The sequence below is a fragment of the Wasmannia auropunctata genome, unplaced genomic scaffold (genome assembly GCF_000956235.1).
Source record: "Wasmannia auropunctata unplaced genomic scaffold, wasmannia.A_1.0 LD336088.1, whole genome shotgun sequence".
Classification (NCBI taxonomy): Eukaryota; Metazoa; Arthropoda; class Insecta; order Hymenoptera; family Formicidae; genus Wasmannia; species Wasmannia auropunctata.
Window position 1 is genome coordinate 203,946 of NW_012026802.1, and position 19,834 is coordinate 223,779.

General features: G+C 41.2%; 4 protein-coding genes across 5 annotated transcripts; 2 read left to right on the top strand and 2 right to left on the bottom strand.

Annotated features, from left to right (window-relative positions):
• The first annotated feature begins 353 nt into the window (after positions 1-353).
• LOC105448111 (calreticulin) lies at positions 354-6,628 on the top strand. The gene is made up of 8 exons (XM_011686476.1): positions 354-560; positions 2,523-2,627; positions 2,710-2,913; positions 3,296-3,447; positions 4,298-4,564; positions 4,678-4,914; positions 5,056-5,199; positions 5,427-6,628. Exons 1-8 carry the CDS (start codon positions 476-478, stop codon positions 5,442-5,444), a joined length of 1,212 nt encoding a protein of 403 aa, XP_011684778.1. The 5' UTR covers positions 354-475; the 3' UTR covers positions 5,445-6,628.
• Positions 6,339-12,704, bottom strand: LOC105448110 (E3 ubiquitin-protein ligase TRIM23-like). Its single transcript, XM_011686475.1, has 6 exons — positions 12,611-12,704; positions 10,442-11,002; positions 10,240-10,348; positions 8,879-9,252; positions 7,543-7,911; positions 6,339-7,329 (listed from the first exon to the last, which is right to left on the bottom strand). The coding sequence occupies exons 1-6, from the start codon at positions 12,680-12,682 to the stop codon at positions 7,171-7,173; spliced, it is 1,644 nt and encodes a 547-aa protein (XP_011684777.1). The 5' UTR covers positions 12,683-12,704; the 3' UTR covers positions 6,339-7,170.
• A 13-nt stretch (positions 12,705-12,717) lies between these two features.
• LOC105448114 (gem-associated protein 2) lies at positions 12,718-16,926 on the top strand. Of its 2 annotated transcripts, none has more exons than XM_011686479.1 (6): positions 12,718-12,861; positions 13,583-13,853; positions 13,953-14,040; positions 14,127-14,285; positions 15,600-15,878; positions 16,730-16,926. In XM_011686479.1, the coding sequence occupies exons 2-6, from the start codon at positions 13,750-13,752 to the stop codon at positions 16,820-16,822; spliced, it is 723 nt and encodes a 240-aa protein (XP_011684781.1). In that variant the 5' UTR covers positions 12,718-12,861; positions 13,583-13,749; the 3' UTR covers positions 16,823-16,926. The 2 variants fall into 2 exon arrangements, with proteins under 2 accessions (XP_011684781.1, XP_011684780.1); XM_011686478.1 differs by lacking the exon at positions 12,718-12,861 and adding an exon at positions 13,258-13,504.
• Positions 16,881-19,399, bottom strand: LOC105448112 (ubiquitin-like protein 4A). Its single transcript, XM_011686477.1, has 3 exons — positions 18,692-19,399; positions 18,201-18,306; positions 16,881-17,464 (listed from the first exon to the last, which is right to left on the bottom strand). The coding sequence occupies exons 1-3, from the start codon at positions 18,737-18,739 to the stop codon at positions 17,163-17,165; spliced, it is 456 nt and encodes a 151-aa protein (XP_011684779.1). The 5' UTR covers positions 18,740-19,399; the 3' UTR covers positions 16,881-17,162.
• Between the last annotated feature and the right edge of the window lie 435 nt (positions 19,400-19,834).

The following is a 19,834-nucleotide window of genomic DNA, read 5'->3' on the forward strand; positions in this document are numbered from 1 at the left end:
TCGCGGAAACAAATTGTGAAAAATCCTTTCGAAAACGGCGCGCATTTTATCACCCAATCGGCGCTCTCCGTCCGCATCGGACGGCGCCCGTCTAAATTCGCGGCCGATTCCAACTTTCGCGCGCTGCCGTATCGACGACAGATAAGCGGCCGCGATCCATAATCAAATGCGGTACGTGACGCAAAGTTTGCACGTGTGGCGCGCGGTGAACGGAGGGAGCCGTCTTGACTGCCTGCGACGATCGCCGCGGCGCGGCGCGCACCGCCGCTGGGTTAAGCGTGGTCGGCGCTGATTGGCCGTCGCGGCTCCGCCAATCGGCGCCCTCCATCTGTCTGCCTCGACGGCCGCTAAACTCGCCAACCACGTCCGCGGAGCGGGCATTATCGGCCAGTTCGTTGTCGTGGCAGCAGGTGCCTTCACGTCGTCGTCGTCGTCGGTTTTCCTCGGACTCACGTCGTCGTATCGGCGTCCCAAAATGCGATCCCCCTGCGCGTTCGTCGTTCTCCTAGCGCTCGCCGTGGCCACGGCGGACGTGTATCTCGACGAGAAGTTCAACGATGGTGAGTAAAAGCTATGGAATCTTTCTGTCGATCCTTCGGGGCGACCCGGCCCGGCCCGGCCCGGCCGCGCGAAGAACCGTTCGCGCGGCGGCGGCGGTGGTTGGCTTCTCCCTTTGCCACGAAGACCGTCTTCGATTAAATCCAAGTACCGTGGATCTCTCGCGACGAACCACACCCTCGTTCATCCGCCGCGTACTCCGTTTTTTCCTCCCGCATCTTCCGACCTCCGAGAGAGAGAGAGAGAGAGAGAGGGTGAACGCCGCGAGGACACGAGGACGACGACGAGAACGACGACGTCGTCCACGTCGCGCGCGACGTGTCGCAGGAAGGGAAACGTGGACGGCGGAGAGCCTCTCCTTGATAACCGCACGCCCTGCCGCCCTCCGGCCTGTGGCCTCCGTGTTCTATCTCGCCGGCCGATGACGACGACGATGACGATCGACCGCCACGTATCTCGCGATATCGTTTTCCGACAGTTAACGTACGTACCACGGCGATCGTTAAGGACCGTATCGTGACACATCGTGTTTCCGCATTTCAAGCCGTGCATCAGCCATATGTGCCTCTGCGGAGCACTGGGGAGGGAGAGGAAAATTTAAAGAGAGAGAGAGAGAGAGAGAATGAGAGAAAAGGGAGGAGGGTAGACGGGTAGACGAACTGGAGAAGCATCGGGAGACCCGAGTGAGCGACACGCAGTCGGAAGTAGTTTCTCGTGGCAGTCGCCGTGTCCGCGCGGCATCTCGCCCGTCGCCGCCGCCGCCGCCGCCGACATGACGCCGCGCCGCACAGATCGATCCGTCGATCTGTGCGCGCTCGACTCCGGCGGACTGGAGTCAGCGGTGAACGGCTGGCGCGACGATGCAGAAGCGCGACGGTGCGGAGCGGATCTCGGAGCTTCGCCTTCGGATATTCGATGGACTCCGATCTCAGATCCGGAGGCGAGAAACTTTCAACTAAACGGGCTCCACAGGTCCGTTTGCGTCACCACGTATCTCCCTCTATCTCTGTCTGTCTGTCTGTCTGTCTCTCTGTCTCTCTCTCTCTCTCTCTCTCTCTCCTGCGCCTCCATATTCCGTTTTTCTCTATCTCTTCATCTCTCTCACATGAAGCCTCCACGCCGCCGTGACTGTCTCGCTTCTCGGAGTACAGAAAGTACCTCCGGCGAACGGATCTTTTAACGTCGACGTTATGTCCCGTTAAAATACAGAGGATCCTGCGAGAATCATCCCTCCGCGCGTACTTTGTCCTTCTTCGAGCCGTTTCATCCCAAGTGTTCATGAAATACACGAAGAAGATATATGAAGATATGAAGAAATACAAGAAGAAGATATGGACCTTGATTCTCTCTCTCTCTCTCTCTCTCTCTCTCTCTCTTTCGTAACTTGATTTTTTGCATGTCGAGTGGATGATGTGAATACTCGGGCCTTGGACAGAGAGAGAGAGAGAGAGAGAGAGAGAGGAAAAAGAATTGCAAATGGAAAACAGATCTCTTATGTTTATTCGGTGACAATGGAAGCGCGACGTACGACTAGCGCATCGTTTCTCCTTGTCTCTTAAAATATCGCGAAAACTTAAGTGCACACCGGCGAGAAATAGTGTTATCTTTTCGCCCGCCCGACGACCGTTACAGTTATACATCGTCGCCTGCTTAATTTTTAACCGGTTCTCGTCTCCCCCCCCCCACCCCTCATGTTCATCCTTCTACTCGCGATAAGAACACGCTCGTGGACACGTTGACTATTTATCGCTTTTTTCGATTAATTGAGATTTCGGAAAATTCACGCAATTTTTCGCATCTGTTAAGTAAACTTATATTAATAAATAATAAATGTGTACATTTGATGAAATGTAAATTTAAATAAATATTTTGTTAAATAAATTGTGTGATTGCAGTTGGTAAAATATGCATTGATGATTATTTACATTTATGTCGATTCACAAAGGAACTGTCATGTATTTCAGATTCATGGGAAAAGAATTGGGTCTATTCCGAGCATCCCGGGAAGGAATTCGGAAAGTTCGTTTCAAGCTACGGAAAGTTCTGGAACGATCAGGAAAATGATAAAGGTACTTGAGAGAGATATATAGTTAACTTGGTGCGAAAAATATAAAATTCGCTTGTAAAACTGTCAAATTTTTTCCCCCTCAGGCATCCAGACGTCGCAAGACGCGAGGTTTTACGCTCTCAGTAGGAAATTCACTCCGTTCGGCAACAAGGATAAGGACCTTGTCATTCAATTTACCGTGAAACACGAGCAGAATATCGACTGCGGAGGTGGATACGTTAAAGTGTTCGACTGTTCCCTCGATCAGAAAGATATGCACGGTGAAAGCCCTTATCAGATTATGTTTGGTAAGTTTTCCCCTTCCGCCTCACGCGCGGAATGTCCTATTGATAACGAACAATCGATCCCGAGCCTAAGAGTCACTGATCATACATACAGAGTGCGATGAGTGCTATAGGAACTCGGAGAGAAATACTCTTTCATTATGCCCTGTGATATTGTAATTATACATATGGCAGGCACCAGAAAAGATACATTTATCACGGGAACTGTCTAATTAGCTTAGATAAAGTTCGAGTTATCTTGCTCGATTTGCATGAAAAAAGTTATATAATTTAGAAATAATTACGCGCGAGATGATTACGTGAATAAAAGTTAAATATATGTAATGATACTTGACCCTCCTTGTTATTAATTTCAATTAAATACGATATATTTGTCTCTATACAGGGCCGGATATTTGTGGTCCCGGAACCAAGAAGGTTCACGTTATCTTTAGCTACAAAGGGAAGAATCTTTTAATCAACAAGGACATCCGTTGCAAGGACGACATTTACACGCATTTGTACACTTTAATCGTTAAACCCGATAACACCTACCAGGTAAATATATACGCTCTACGTGCCACAGGGTGGGTACTGCCGAGAAAACTATGGAATTCTCAGGAAATTTCATTTTTACCCTTGAAAATCATGGATTCTCATGGAATTTGGATACTCGGGGAAATTTTTTGAATTTTACTTTTAAATTTAATTTTATCTCTTTAGAGTTTAGAAAGTAAACGTGGCCCCATATTGAAGGCCCCTGATATTGAAAGTTAATTTATTTTAAAATACTATATAAAGATTTTAATCTAAAAAAAAACGATAATTCAGAAATTATAAATCAGACATTAAGAGTTCAATAACGCAGAACTTGGTGCGTGAAACAATTTAATCTTCGCATATGTAGTTACATCTCCATACAAAAATCTTTCGTTACGTTCGAAAAATTTTGTATGGAGATGTTGTACATATGAGAAGATTAAATTGTTTCACGCATCAAGTTCTAAACGTTATTAAAACTCTTAGTGCCTAATTTATTTTAAAGCTGTGTTGAGAAATTCTCTAATCTTACCTGGAATTTTGAATAAAATTCCTGGAAAATCCGGGAATTTTCAGGCAATTCTTTGAAAAACAAAATTTGAGTACCCGCCCTGTGTGTGAAATTTTATAAACACATTGTAAGCATTGTCGAGCCTAGAGTCACATGTTCTCACTGATCACCGTGGAGGATAGGTGCTACAGGATCTCGTAGAATAAAGATTATCTTGTTTGTTAATCGTACAGCGACAATCTCGCTCGCTGTACGGCATCTTGCAAGGATCAACATGTCAACATCATGATATCGCTAAACGAAAGTTTATCTGGCGCGATGATTTTTCAACAAAATTGTTTTTCCTTTTTTCTTCAGGTTCTTATTGATAACGAGCAAGTTGAGTCCGGCGAGTTGGAGGCGGATTGGAGCTTCCTGCCTCCGAAGAAGATTAAGGATCCATCTCAGACGAAGCCTGCCGACTGGGACGACAAACCCAGCATCGACGATCCGAACGATAAGAAGCCCGAGGACTGGGACAAGCCCGAGCACATTCCCGATCCCGAGGCAGTTAAACCCGAGGATTGGGACGACGAGATGGATGGCGAATGGGAAGCGCCCATGATTGACAATCCTGATTACAAGGTTCGTTTCGTACACCGACACTCAGCTGCACGTGCATTCAGAAAGCACTTCAGCCAGAGGATTTTCCTTCCTCATACCTCTGTCGTTGCTCTTACAATTATATAATTGTTCAGGGTGAATGGAAACCGAAGCAAATCGAGAATCCCAACTACAAGGGACCGTGGATCCATCCCGAGATCGATAACCCGGAATACACGGCCGATCCCGAGCTGTACAAGCGTGACGAGATTTGCGCTATCGGTTTTGACCTGTGGCAGGTTAAATCCGGCACCATTTTCGATAACGTTCTGATCACCGACGATCCGGAGGTCGCGCACAAATTTGGAGAAGACGTCTGGAAACCCACCTTCGTAAGCACTTTACTCACATTATTGCGACTCCTCATTCATTTGTCCAGATTACCGATAGATAACTCAAGATCGCGTAGATCTCCTTAAAGTTTTAAACAGATGGATTGAAAAATGTTTTGCTCATTCTCTCAAAATTAACAGGAAGGCGAGAAGAAAATGAAGGAATCGCAGGACGAGGAGGAGAGGAAACGGAGAGATTTGGAGGCCAAGGAGAGCGAGGATAACAAGGACGACGAGGACGAGGAAGAGGTGGACGAGGAGGAGCACACTCAACCAGACAATGAAGTAAGTGTCGACTCTGCATTCGCGCGAATTTTTCACGTCTTATTTTTGAACAAGATTTTGCGAGACTTAAATTCGTGCGCATGATGTGTTCATATCTTTTCCGATATCTACTGACGAGAAAAATTGGAATTCCTCGTTTCTGAATGTAAACGCTCCAACAAACCCACCCACGATCCTCGGCCACGAATCAACGATGTTAACTCGTGTTTCTCTTGTTTATTTCGCAGGAGCATGACGAATTGTAAATAAACGTGTCGCGTGTGGACACAAAATACACACAGACTGTATTCCAGGAGCTACGTGGTCGCGACACGCACTAAAATCCTCCCACAGGCACAAAAATTGTAATCCTAAAACGACACACAATAGCGCAAGAAAGGCAGGATAATACCCTCGTCGATCACCACCCACGTCGCCCGCTGCCGTCGCCTCGCCAGGAACGTTAAAGCGGAATTCGAGTGAATTCCGCTTTAAGCTTCTGAACCTGCAAAGTTTCTCGCTCGGTTTTTCGCTGTTGTGTTGTTGGCCTTCAAGTCGCAACGCGCCTAAAAAAAATAAAAATAAAAAAAAACATTCGTAGCCACCCCAAGAAACTTTCTACTCGAGTGAGTCTATTATCCTGAGATATCGCACGCTTCAAGATCAAGTGGTCGACATTTCTGCAAAGTGTGTGTGCTGGAATACGGAAGAACGGATATTAGAAGAAAAAAAATAGAAGAAAAACAGAAAGAAGGGAAAGAGAGGTGTGTAGGGAAGAGAGAGAAACGTGCGAGAGAGTCGTCGTCGTCGTCTGGTCCGTGTCCACCATCGGCGCAGCTCCGCAAAGACTCTAAGTTGTTCCGTTTTTGTTTGTCAAGTGTTTTTATATACATTAAAAGGTAATTGAGATGTAATTTAAATAACACGATGCTATATTATATATAATATATACATTATTTCAATTTCCGTACAATGTACGCATAATTCAGAGAAAGAGAAAAACTCGCGCGCTCCGATTACAACAAATAAAAATAAAATATAAAAATAAAAGCAAAAGTAAGAATGATAGATGTGTGCAAATGTGAGCTGAGTGAGATGACAATTGGTATGATTATGTATCAGAGGCAGTCCAATAACCATGTAATAAAATAAAATAAGACTTTTCTAGATGTGCTCAGGCGTTTATTTTCGTGGAGTCACACTAAAGCGCTCGCCTCTCGATCGAAACTCGCGCGAAAAAAAAAACCTCCCCACAGTCCTGTTGCTGATCTCCATCTTCATCGTTTATAGTAATGTGTACGAATCGATTTTGCGCAAATTGCTTCCAATTACCATTGTATATGTACATGCATATACATACACGCTATTTTATTGTATCATGTTCGAGTATGGTTAATCTTGTACAACTCGCATTTTTATATCGGAAAATAAACTGACATAATTTTTCTCCGAATCGTGACTATTTCGTGACTTATAAATTATTATTTCTTTATTTTGGTATACAGCGTGACTTAACTAGAATATATATATATATTGTAGATTTATCTCGTGGATTGACGCGCTATATATTAGATTCCGTCTGATTCACGTTGATATTCGCGCTCATAGAGCGACCAAAGTAAAAGATTTACATCATAAATAACAGAAAGATGATTAATATTAAAGTATGGTCGACGTCGACGAAATGGTTGAGACATTGCTGCCTCTCGATGTAATCTATGTCTCGATGTTCTCTACACATGTGACACTCGATAAGAACTTGTTTTACGAGAATAGTTGAAAAAACAAATCATCATTTTCAACATCGATACGTAACAAATACTTATATCTTGCGTGATTTCTATCTACCTATCTAACTTCAGTCTGCTTCGTACTGTCTCATTGCGTGGAAATCACATTAATTAACGTGTAACATATTAATTAGATCCTCTCGGCTTTTTCCATAAATTAAATAGTAACAAATAATTTTACGAAAGAAAGAGAGAAAAAACTCTACACGCACTGGGTCGAGAGCCAGTCGAGACCCTGCAACGTACCGCTGGCATTGGTCACCAACGACGAGCCCTGAATGTGCCATATTCTCGCGCAACAAAGTTTATGCAAGCCGAATATATCGACCAGCTCCTCCACACTCGCACAGCCGGAAACGTCCTGTAAAAAAAGGTATGTGCTCGAATACAAATCTTACACTAACGTAAAAGCAGGAAAAATGTTACATATATGTCCATTTCTACCGATGTAGATTAATTTTAATCTCGGTTTAATTCACCGTTTATCTTTTTCCAATTTTTAGAACTGGAAAAAGATGAAAAATAAGTTAAACCGAGATTAAAGTTAATCTACATTGGTAGAAATGAAGTCTACCTGTTTATTGGCGTAGATCAAAAGAAGAGCGTCCTTCAGTTCTCGGTCGAAAAGTATCTTCGACAGCTCTTTCCGCGCCTCTTCGAAGCGAGACCTGTCGCTGGCGTCGATCACGAAGATAATGGCCTGCGTGTTGTGGTAGTAGTGCTTCCACAACGGTCGAAACTTCTGCTGACCGCTAACGTCCCAGAGGGTAAACACGAGATTCATGTACTCCAGGCTCTCGACGTTGAAGCCGATGGTGGTGATCGGCGGGCTCGGCAGCGTGACGCCACGCATGGCCGACAAAATGCTCGTTTTTCCCGCCCCGTCCAGTCCCAGGATCACCACGCGCATATCGATCTTCGTTCCAATGTGTATCTTGTTGTCCTGTCGTAAGATAAAGCGTTGGAAACATTATTTGTTATCTATGTTAAAAAAAAAGTTACAAATTCAGGGATCGGTAAAATAACTGATACATCTGTTTAAAAAAATCGATAGAAAACGATATAATTGGTTTAAAGAATTATCATGTATAAATAATTCATTACGATAATGTTTTAATTATTTATTTATGATAAATTTTATCAAAATAATATAAAACAATAAGTTACTTTAGAAATTCTATCGATATTTCACTGATTAAAATTGTTTTTATCAGATAATGAAAGAAAACGATAGGAAACGATAACATTTCTTTCGGAATAGAAAAAGTGGGACGATAGACACGATAAAATATTTGGCAGATCCTATCAGTTCTTATCGTTTTTTTATCGATTCTTTTTAGCAGGGGCGACTTATTTAAAATAACAAATACAAAATAGATTCCATAAACTTATTTAAAATAAAATATCGCAGGGGGGCCAATAAAAAACTGATACGATGACTTATTTAAAATATAAAATATAAAATAGATTTCAAAAACATATTTAAAATATCAAATAAAAATAGATCAGAAGAAATTATTTAAAATAATAAATACTAAATAAAAATTCTTTTACTTTTTTAATTTAAAATACATATTTTAAAATACATATTTTAAATATATTTTTTTTAAATACCATCGATCCCTGATAAACAAGTCGATAAAGTAACTGATATAACCTATTTAAAATAACAAATATAAAATAGATTCCAAAAATATATTTAAAATATTAAATATAAAATAGATCAGAAGAAGCTATAAAATAATAAATACTAAATAACTCTTTTACTTTTTGTTATTTAAAATACATATTTTAAATGTTATTTTAAATACGACCGATCCCTGGTTAAAATATTACAGAAAAAAAATGGAGTAAATCATACAATTTAGTACTCATTTTCATTGAAAAAAAAAAAAACTGAAAATACGAACCCTGCTAATTATAATGGGAATGGAGGACTCGGGACTGAGAAAATCCGGTCCTAATTGCGCGTAATGTTGCTGCTGCTGCTCCAACGTCGCCAGCACCTCCTTGACTTTTTCCGAGCTGTTTAACAGCTTCCAGTCCTCGGAGTCGAGTATGCTTTCACACTGAATGCACACAGCGGCCACCTGTGACCTCGTGGCCGTGAGATCCTTCTGCTGCTGCCGCAGCGCGCAAAGTTTACCGCGCGTCTCCGTCTCGATGTACGCCATCGCCGTCTTCTCCTGCTCAGCCAGAACGGCGCGCAATTCCTCAAAGTGATATCGCACCCTCCTCCTCGCGTCTTCGATCGCCCAGCCTTCCAATTCTCCGATTACTATTTCTGAAAATACAAGAATTGAGAAATGATGAAAGACGAATTAGAGAATAGTTTAAATATTGAGAATTTTAAAACAATTTTTATTAAGAAAATCATTTCAATCTTATATTCTTTCTTTTAATTTGCTGAAATTAGGTATAGTTTTCAGAGAAAAAAAATAGAAAAAGATAAATAAAAATAAGTTAAACTAGACTGCGTAAGTAAATACCACAAATAAAGCAAAATTATATATTAGCTCATATTTGGAAATAAAATAAAACCTAGAGGGAATAGAGGCCAATAAAAACGAGCAAAAAAGAAATATTGTAATATATAATTTAATTTAATAAAATTATATGAGTATATTACAGCAACTCTTGTTTGCTCATTTTATTGGCCTCTATTATTGTAATATATAATTTAATTCAATAAAATTATATGAGTATATTACAACTCTTGTTTGCTCATTTTATTGGCCTCTATTCCCTCTAGAATTTATTTACCACAAATAAATTTGAATGCTTTCTATGGTCAAGGCTGGATCTTGGTGCCTAACAATATTTTTTATGTAAATTCTATATCTTCATTCAGCCATTTAAATTGTGCTGAATTAATGTTAGACTTGCAACGCAAATCATCGTAAGCTAAAGCTGGAATATACTGAGATCATAATTATTATATATTGATCTCTTCAATTTTTAACAATACGAGGCGAATAAGCATCTTACAATTTCTTTGCAGTATTTTAAATTGATAATTTTGATAATAAAATTTTGATAATAAAAACGATGCTTATTCGCATCGTTTTTTTATTATCAAAAAATGAAGATAATAATAATTGTCATCTCACAGTTCCAGCTTCAGCTTATAATTCCGTTGCGTTGCAAATTTTGACATTAATTCGACACGCAATTTAAATGGCTGGATTTAGAATTCACACAGAAATATTATTAGGCGACTGCAAGATTCAGCCTCGGCCGTAGAAGACGTTTTCGGGAAAAGATAAACTACCTATCTTGTGTGCGGTATCTCTCATGCTTTCCATAAACTGCGTCATCTTTTGTAACGCCGCGATAATGGATTTCCTGATATTTTCGGCTTCCTCTTCGACCAATGCGGGCTGTAATTTAAATTTAAAACATAGATAAGATGTTATATAGCAGGAATATGTACCGCCGTGGATACAAAGAGGAAAGATTACAATATTATATACCTTGTGCGTACTGTGTTTGCCGTACTCCTTACACAAGTAGCACATCAGGGAGTTGTGACAGCCCTCCTGGGTGCACGTGAACTCGGCCACGTGCGCCGTGTGTATCGGACAGCGCGGCTTCTCGCGCGGCTTCTCCGACAGCGGCACCCGTCTGTGCTTGCCCAGGGTCTTGGACGAGTGCGTGGCGGTGTCGCAGGCCTCGCAAAGGTGCGTGGCGCAGACGGTGCAGTAGAGAACCGCGGTGTGCGCCTCGTCCTCGTCGCACGACAGATTCGACTGCAGCTTCTCGCGCTCCAGCACCAGCGTCTTCTGGCTGTTGGACTGCTCCAGCCGTTCGAGCAGCTCGATGAGCGCGAAGTTCTTCTTCAGGCTGTATACGCTGTTCTCGTGAACGGCGGTGGGCTGCCGGTCGAACGGGCAGAGCAGAAACTGCTGCTCCGACATGCAAGTCCTCAGTCGCAGCAGGCACGAGTGGCACACCGTGTGTCCGCAGTGCAACAGACGCGGCACCTTCATACCGTCCACCGTGAAAACCTCCTCGCAAACGCGACATTCCAGCACCTGCAATCAATATGTTTGCAATTATAATCATTCCAAGTTTCGAAAAAAATGTTTAAGTTAAATTTATGTTTAGCTTTCAGTAAGCTCGACAGAGTGAACACATATCCCATATACAGCACAGATCACTGCAGCAAAATTGCAACGTTCCAACAATATATTGCAGCAGTATTATAACGTTGCAGCAAGTTTCTGTGCTGTATAGAATCTAACTAAACCTTCTTCGACGTGTCTATGAATTATTAAATTTCTAAACAGTTTGATTTTGAGTGACTGTGGCTAAATAGCTCGACAGAATGACACATCCCATGCAGCACAGATCATCGCAGCAACATTGCAATGTTCCAACAATATTGCAGCAATGTTGCTGCAAGTTTCTGCACTATATAGAATATCTAACTGAACTGTGTCCTTCGACGTATCTATAAATTATCAAGTTTCTAAACAGTTTGATTTTGTAACAATATTATAACGTTGCAGCAATGTTGCTGCAAGTTTCTGTGCTGTATAGAATCTAACTAAACCTAATTCTTCGACGTGTCTATAAATTATTAAGTTTCTAAACAGTTTGACTTTGAGTGACTGTAACCAAATAGCTCGACAGAATGACACATCCCATGCAGCACAGATCATCGCAGCAACATTGCAATGTTCCAACAATATTGCAGCAATGTTGCTACAAGTTTCTGCGCTGTATAGAATATCTAACTAAACTGTGTCCTTCGATGTATCTATAAATTATCAAGTTTCTAAACAGTTTGATTTTGTAGCAATATTATAACGTTGCAGCAATGTAGCTGCAAGTTTTCGTGCTGTATAGAATCTAGCTAAACCTTCTTCGACGTGTCTATAAATTATTAAGTTTCTAAACAGTTTGATTTTGAGTGACTGTGATCAAACAGCTGGACAGAATGATATATTCTATACAGCACAGATCATCACACCAACATTGCAATGTTCCAACAATATTGCAGTAATGTTGCTGCAAGTTTCCTGCACTGTATAGAATATCTAACTGAACTGTGTCCTTTGACGTATCTATAAATTATCAAGTTTCTAAACAGTTTGATTTTGTAGCAATATTATAACGTTGCAGCAATGTTGCTGCAAGTTTCTGTGCTGTATAGAATCTAACTAAATCTTCTTCGATGTGTCTATATAAATAATTAAATTTCTAAACAGTTCGATTTTGAGTGACTGTGATCAAATAGCTCGACAGAATGATACATCCCATGCAGCACAGATCATCGCAGCAACATTGCAATGTTCCAACAATATTGCAGCAATGTTGCTGCAAGTTTCTGCGCTGTATAGAATCTAGCTAAACCTTCTTCAACGTGTCTATAAATTATTAAGTTTCTAAACAGATCGATTTTGGGTGACTGTGACAAAATGCCGATTCAATCGATAAAAATGCAAAACTTGTAATAACGATATATAGTCGGTCGTGCCTGAAAAATCTCCACAAATCTTTCAATTAATAAATCCTATTTGTCTCAACGCGCGACACTACGGGATATACATAATCTCTCGACAATCGGGAGTCTGTTCTGAGCCACCCCTGACGCACCACTGTCGTTCCAACAACAAATCTTACACAGGAAGACTCACATTTAATTTCGGCGCCGTTTTCAGCGAATGCTTCGCGTTATATTTACTCAGTCGATCCGCGTCCTCGTCCATCGCGCGGAGAGATCCGTATATATATCTCCCGTCCCGATTTGCGATTTGCGGAACGGGACGGGGGCCGACGTAGAGGTTAACTTTAAATGGCAAAATCCGCTCTGCGCGTGAAAGCGGATTTAAATCATCGGAGCCAGCCAGCCAGGATGGGAACCGCGAAGTGACGCAGCGACACACGTGTATGTGTGTGTGTGTGTGTGTGTGTGTGTGGCGTGTGCGCACCACACGACGCTGCGAGCTGCGGAACTACTTAACTCACATTCTCACTCATCCGCTTCGCAGATCGCGAATACGCGAATATTTCTATTTCTCCCTTCGCTGTTTCTCCACTCTTTTCTCCGCCTTTACTGATTTCACTGCCAGTGTTGCCGCAATAAAAATATTAAATAAACTAACTTCTAGTGACAAAAATGTTACTTTTTAGAAGAAAATTATTGCGAATAGAAATAATCGAAATAATGAAATAATATGCATAAAATGAAATTTATACATAAAATATAAATATATATATTTATATATAAATATAAATAATATATCTGGAAAGCTCCATACCCTCCATAAGGAAGTCTCCGTCCCTGGCCGGAAAAAGTACAAAATTTGTTAAAACCAATCACAATTAAGTTGCACTGCCATGTTTATTCTGATTTCATAATTCCGCAAAAATGTTCGATAACAGAAATGAGAAAAAGTGAAGAAAATGTTTTTTTTTTTTCATTAATAAGTGCTACGTGAAATGTGAATTAATTAATAGAATTAGAAAATCGGAAAGCAACAATTCTGCTTTTCTTCGATCTCAAGTGTGAACGCTCCCTTATATTTATTGTAAATATCGCTTTAGAAGGGTAGAAGACATATTTCACAAGAAGATATTCTTAATTTTTTTATTTTTAATTCCGACAGTTACCAGCTTCAGTCACTGACAGAATCACTTTGGAATGGATCGAGACACCTCTGCGGACAGCCGGCGTTAACCGCGATGTGCTTCGTGAGAACCGTGCGGAGTTAACCTCGTCACACGAAAATTTCGCAGTCCGGCGAAATATGAACGTCTGTTTTAACGAATTACGATGGATTGCCTAAAACAGCCGGCATTTGTGGTAGGAGATATCGACGAGGATATCAATCTGTCGTTGCCACCCTCCTCCGGGGAGGAGTACATCAAACGAGTGGTGTAAGCTGATGTTTTCTCGGCCGCTCCTTTTTCATCCCCTTAGAATTTTTCCAACTTCAGGGGCGTCTTTGTTTCATGCTGTTCCATGTTTCATTGCAGAATAGAAGCCAGACAGTGCGCGGATGTAGTGGTGGCCGATTTGAATCCATCCTGTGTGAAAAAACCAACGAAAGCCTACGTCGAGACTGTAAGTTAATTCCTGTCATCAAAAATCACACGCCTGTAAATCCTTAGCAACGTGTGTATGTGTGTGAATCAGCGTGACTGTAAAAGTTGGCAGGATGCGTTCAAGCGCCGGCGAACCTCAGGCCGACTCAGGAATGGCAGCAGTATCAGGTTGCGGACTTCTCCAAGCTGAGGCTATACGTAAGCCGACTGAAGGACGAGATCCTGATAGGCAAGCGCAAGTGGAGACCACCTGACATTCACTTGGTATACAAGTATTTCCAGGGATTGGAAGTAACTCGTTACTTGTAACGCCGTTACCGTTACAGTCCCTTTTTTTGATAACGGATTGGTAACGACGTTATTTTGTTTTTTTTTTTGGTAACTGTAACGGTAACGTAGTTACATTTTTTCGATAACGAATTATACAGTTACTTTTTATCGTTACTTTTTGTATTTTGAACTTTTTGCATTTATGACAAAATTTTCGTATGTATATTCAATCTTCAGTTTTAAGCTAGTATTCACATAGTTTACTCTTATTTTAAGTTTCCTGTTTTAAATAATGTCTTAAAATATTAACATGACTCTGCGATTGGCTTATGACATCTTAAGAATGCCATAAGTCAATTAATATCACAAATTAAATTGACAAGTACTTTAATAAGATATTTTTACGTTATATATGCATCTTGAAATACTTTAAGAAATTTATTGTGAAAAATATCAGCTGAATTGCGTTTCAAGATTGAAAATTTAATTGGTGCATAGTTTGTAAAATTGGATCTGTACATATAAATTTATTTCGAAATATTAAGCACGAAGCTGGAAGTTCTAACTCATCGAAAAGGCCTTCATTTTCCTAGTTGTATTTTTATATATTGGTCTAGTGTCATTGTTGTATTACTTTTTTTTAACCCGTTGTGGTCACACCTCTGAAAAATAACATATTGGTCATGCTGGGTCCGCGGGACCCAGAGCAGAAATGTAGTTGCCATTCTTAAAATGTAGTGGCCTCTTCGATGTATCGACTTGAAACTTGAATTGAAGTTAGTTTAAGATCTCTTTTGTGTAATGCAATGCGTATTTTATATTTATTTATTTTTTTTAATGTTGAAAAACCTTTGACAAAAAAATTTTCGCTAATTTTATCTTTTTTCACAGAAAAGTTTTCTGTGAAAAAAGATAAAATTATTTTGATTAAATTATTTTGAGCGGTAGTTATAAAGATATTTAGATGTGAATTTTGCCTGGGTCCCTGGGACCCACAATGATCATCCCAGATTAATATTAAAACAAAAAATTGCATCATAAATTATTTAGATTGATCTTGTTTCAGCATTAAAAAAGTAACGGAAAAGTAACGAATCGTTACTTTTTAAGTGACAGTAACGATAACGAGTTATTTTTAGAAATCAGAAACTAGTAACGGTAACTAGTAATTTTTTTAACTCGATAACGAGTAACGATAACTAATTATTTTTAAAAAGTAACTTTCCATTCCCTGAGTATTTCACAAAACACTTGTCGAAAAAATTAAAAAGATTTCAAGCTATTTCAATTTTTCGATTGATGTTGCAGCCAGACATAGACGATCAAAGTGCTTGGATCAGATTCTGCTTGGGTGGCGAAGAGAAGATCGAGCCGACGCTGAACACTCTGTTTAGCTTCAGTCAGGCGAGCGTGGAGCAGGTGCTCGAATATCTGGTGCAATTCGTGGAGACCGAAAGGAAAATTGAGTACAGAATAGGCCAGTGGATCTACACGTTACTCGCCAACTTGGAGCAACCGTTGCAACCCGACACTTGTTCCTGCCTGCGTTCATTGGCTCGAGCGTGCTCCGTCATTCGCGCCGATTCTGTAATATTCGTTATTTGATCAAGCCAATCTCAATGTCACATTGGAATTAAATCAACCAATATCGTTCAGTGCCTTGGAAAGAAAGAAGAGAAAATGTCTCTCGAGAATGTTGTTTGTTCAATCTTACTCAACAGGTTTAGGTCAAGTGCTTCTCGAATCGCGTAATATGCAGATTTGCAAAAAGTGCGCGCCGCGCAAAAATTTCAAGATCAAACACTGCATGCCTCGATAAACATATGAAAGATACGCTGTTTTAAGTAGAAAATTAAATATATTTATCCTTTTTCTTAACTTCAAACTATGTAATCTATTTGGTATAAAAGAAAGCATTTGTTTGAGATAAAAATAGAAGATTTGGATAATCACATTTGACCGTAAAAAAAGCCTAGAGTCCGTATTTCTTTTCTAGTATAAAAATATATTGGTTCTTTTAGTTCCAAAGCATCAGTTTTTAGATTTTTCAAAGAAAAGTTCAGCTAGCGGCTAATTTGTTGCCGATGTCGATCTAAAATAACGGTGGAGAGAAGAGAGGACAAGAGGGAAAACAAGCCGAATTTCTATTAACAAAACATTTTTATTGCATAACTTCCTGTTTTCTCTACTCACGCAGCTGCTATGTCGTATATTCCCGATATTAGAAAAAGGTTCAGGCGATCAATAAAAACTCGCGTTTGTCAGATTACAAAAGGTTGAGAAAATAAGAGACTGAACTTTTCTTCTATGTTTCCTAAACTAGCTCTCGTCGTCTCTCGATCTTAATATCTACAAGAGTTCACGTCGTAGAATTCACTAGCGTCATCTTTCTCTCGCCACTTTTTTGTCCTATTTTTCGTTTTGTTTTTTTTTTATAGAGAGAACCGGACGCGCAGGAACTGGGGGCGCTGAATTTATTCATCTGTCTAGTAGCGAGATACTTTCGTCAGTTGGACTTGGCAGATCCTTGACAATTTCCCCATTTGTGCATTATGATATAATAATTATTTTATGACGCGACACGACATATATCTGTATACAGCAATTTTTTTTTAATAAACTCTACATAAGATTATGTTCTGACCTTAGATCCCGAAGAACGTGAATATTAAGTGAACGTTAAGTTTCGAATCTCGCTCTCTTAGTCATTACGGATTGCGCTTTAAATTACACAGTATTACCAATTATTTAAGGGGCACGATATATAATATATAATATAAGGCAATGATGCTTCAATTAAATAAACTCGTATTACAATAATCAATCGGTAAGCGAAAAATTGTGGATAAACCTCGGATCGTCGATCGACCCTTAAGCTACGTTCTCTTGGTCCTGGAGTAACGCAGTGGCTAGTCTCTCTAGATCATCGTAACTAAGATTATTCACTTTGTTTTTCAAGTCCTTTATCAGCTCATTGACTATGGACTCGGTCTCGGACACCGTGTAGTAATGCCTGAGCACTCGCGAGACCTCCTCCCTCAACAGATGAACGCCAGTCTTTTGCTGGGGCAAGGATCTCGCCTCGCTGGAGCCCTCCTCCGCCTTCTTGATCACCAGGAGATTTAATTTACTGCCATCCTTGATTCCCGGGTAAAAACTCAGCGGATTCTCATCTGAAGCCACCAAACGAGAAAGACATTTCATAATTCAAGAAATCCATAGTGATGTATAATGGGATGAGATCGGGTGATTCTTTACTAGGGCTGGTAATTTGCTTCGCGAAGGCTTCGACATTCGAACTTCGAAGTTTCAAAGCTCAGTGGATTTTCATCTGAAGCCACCAAACGAAAAACGGAAAAACATTCAATAGTTCAAGAAATCATAGTGATGTATAATGCCAGGATGAGATCGGATGATTCTTACTAGGGCTTGTAATTTGCTTCAAAGGCTTTGACATTCAAACTTCAAAGCTTCCAAGTTTAAGGCTTTTGAAACTTCAAAGCTACGAAGGCCTTAAACTTCGAAGGGTCGAAGTTAACTTCAAAACTTCTAAGTTTAAGGTTTTCGAAACTTCACAAAACTTCGACATTCTTTTGAAGCTTCTAAGTTTAAGGCTTTCAAAACTTCACAAAACTTCGACATTCTTTCGAAGCTTCCAAGTTTAAGGTTTTTGAAACTTCAAAGCTACGAAGGCCTTAAACTTCGAAAGATCTAAGTTAACTTTGAAGCTTCTAAGTTTAAGGCTTTCGAAACTTCAAAGCTTCTAAGTTTAAGGCTTCCGAAACTTCAAAGCTTCGAAGCTTCAACTGTCGAATTTTAAAACTTCTAAGTTTAAGGTTTTCGAAACTTCAAAGGCCTTAAACTTCTTTGTATATTCGGAGTAAATAAAAAAATAGCCCTAATTCTTACCTGCTAAAGTTTTGCCAGTGAGCAACAATCTTTGCTGCGGCACATCGATGCCCAGGAGATCGCTCACTTTGTGCTTCAACTCCAATACTGTCTCCGACGGTAGTATCTGAAATCACGCGTAATAAGGACTTGAAGATAATCTTCACCAGAAGAAGAGTTCTCTCGAAAGAGACATTCGAGATTTGGGGGGGGGGGGAAGAAGCGAGGAAGATAAAAACAAAAAAAAAACTGTTGATGTCAGAAAGAGAGTCTCGTCCGAAAGGCAAACTATGCATCTTAAAAATCTCTTGCCTAACGGACTTGCTTTCGAGCACGTGAATTCGTTAATTTAAGATAATGGTTGGAACGTTAGCTCGGAGTATCAATCTACGACGGGGTTCAGATTAACGCTTCAGATCGGAAGGAAAAATCGGATGTGGATGCCCGGTGCAGGAGGAGAGGGGGAGGGAAAGGGCGCGCGCGCGCGCGACACAGCAGCCGCGTTAACTCACGTCGACGACGCACTCTTTCCCCTGCAGCTTCTTCACGATCACTTTCATGATGGTGCGTGTGTGTGTGTGTGTGTGGCCGAGCGGCGCGTGGATCGCGGCGGAGACTCGGGGATTGTCGTCGGGTTTTATACGCGACGCGCCAGCGATTCGCAGCGAGCACGCGTGTGCGCGGCCAGGGAAACGGCGCGCGGGATCAGGTTTCGCGAACGAACAGCGACGACTCCGGCTGGACCGACGAGGGCTGGCGCATCTTACGTTACGCGCGCCGTGAGAGGTTATATTTTGCGCTCGCACGATTCATCGGCGGCACGGCGTCATCGGCGTCATCGACCGTTCCCTCTGTTTGCCTAATCCGCTGCCCGCCTGCGGCCTGCCTCTCCCTTATTAATGCCTCTTCAGTCTTCTCTTCCTCCTCCTTCTCCTCCCTCAGGAACAGCGGCGCGACGACGCGGGTATCGATACTGACGTGACGACCGTCCGAGCGGATATCGACAGCGACAGCGATGCCTCGTGACAATTCCTCCAATCGTCGCCGCACTTCACTGGCATGATACACTCCCGTCTCTCCGAGTCGCCGCTCGCTCCGAGTCGCCCGTTAATCCTTCACGCGCGCGAATTTGTCCTCCCTGCGCTGCGCTGCGTAACGCCGCGTAACCTGCGTTCCTTATTCGACCTCCTTTCTTTCCCTGCCTCTCTCTCTCTCTCTCTCTCTCTTTCTTATCGAGCCTCTCGCACTCTCGTCCTCTCGACTCTACACGGCTGCGCGCTGGGAGCATGATTTGTCCTTGTTTAACGTTCGATAAACAACGGATAACATGATTGAACATTGCTAAGCGCCAAAAGTGTGAATAGAAGGCTGCGTTCAGAAACTTCGCCTAGGTGCATGTAGATATCATTTTATCCTTGTTTAACATTCGGTGAATAACAAGGACAAAATGATGTACCGTGAATTCTTGAACGCAGTTCAGACAACGATTATGGCAGCATAAAGCCATAATCACACTAGCGATTGAGATTGAGGTTGAGATCAGTTGAGATTGGATTGAAATTTGACCAATCAGAAGAAAAATAACTAATATCAAGTTTAGTAAATTTTGTTTTGATTGGTCAAATCCCAATCCAATCTCAATCTCAACCGCTAGT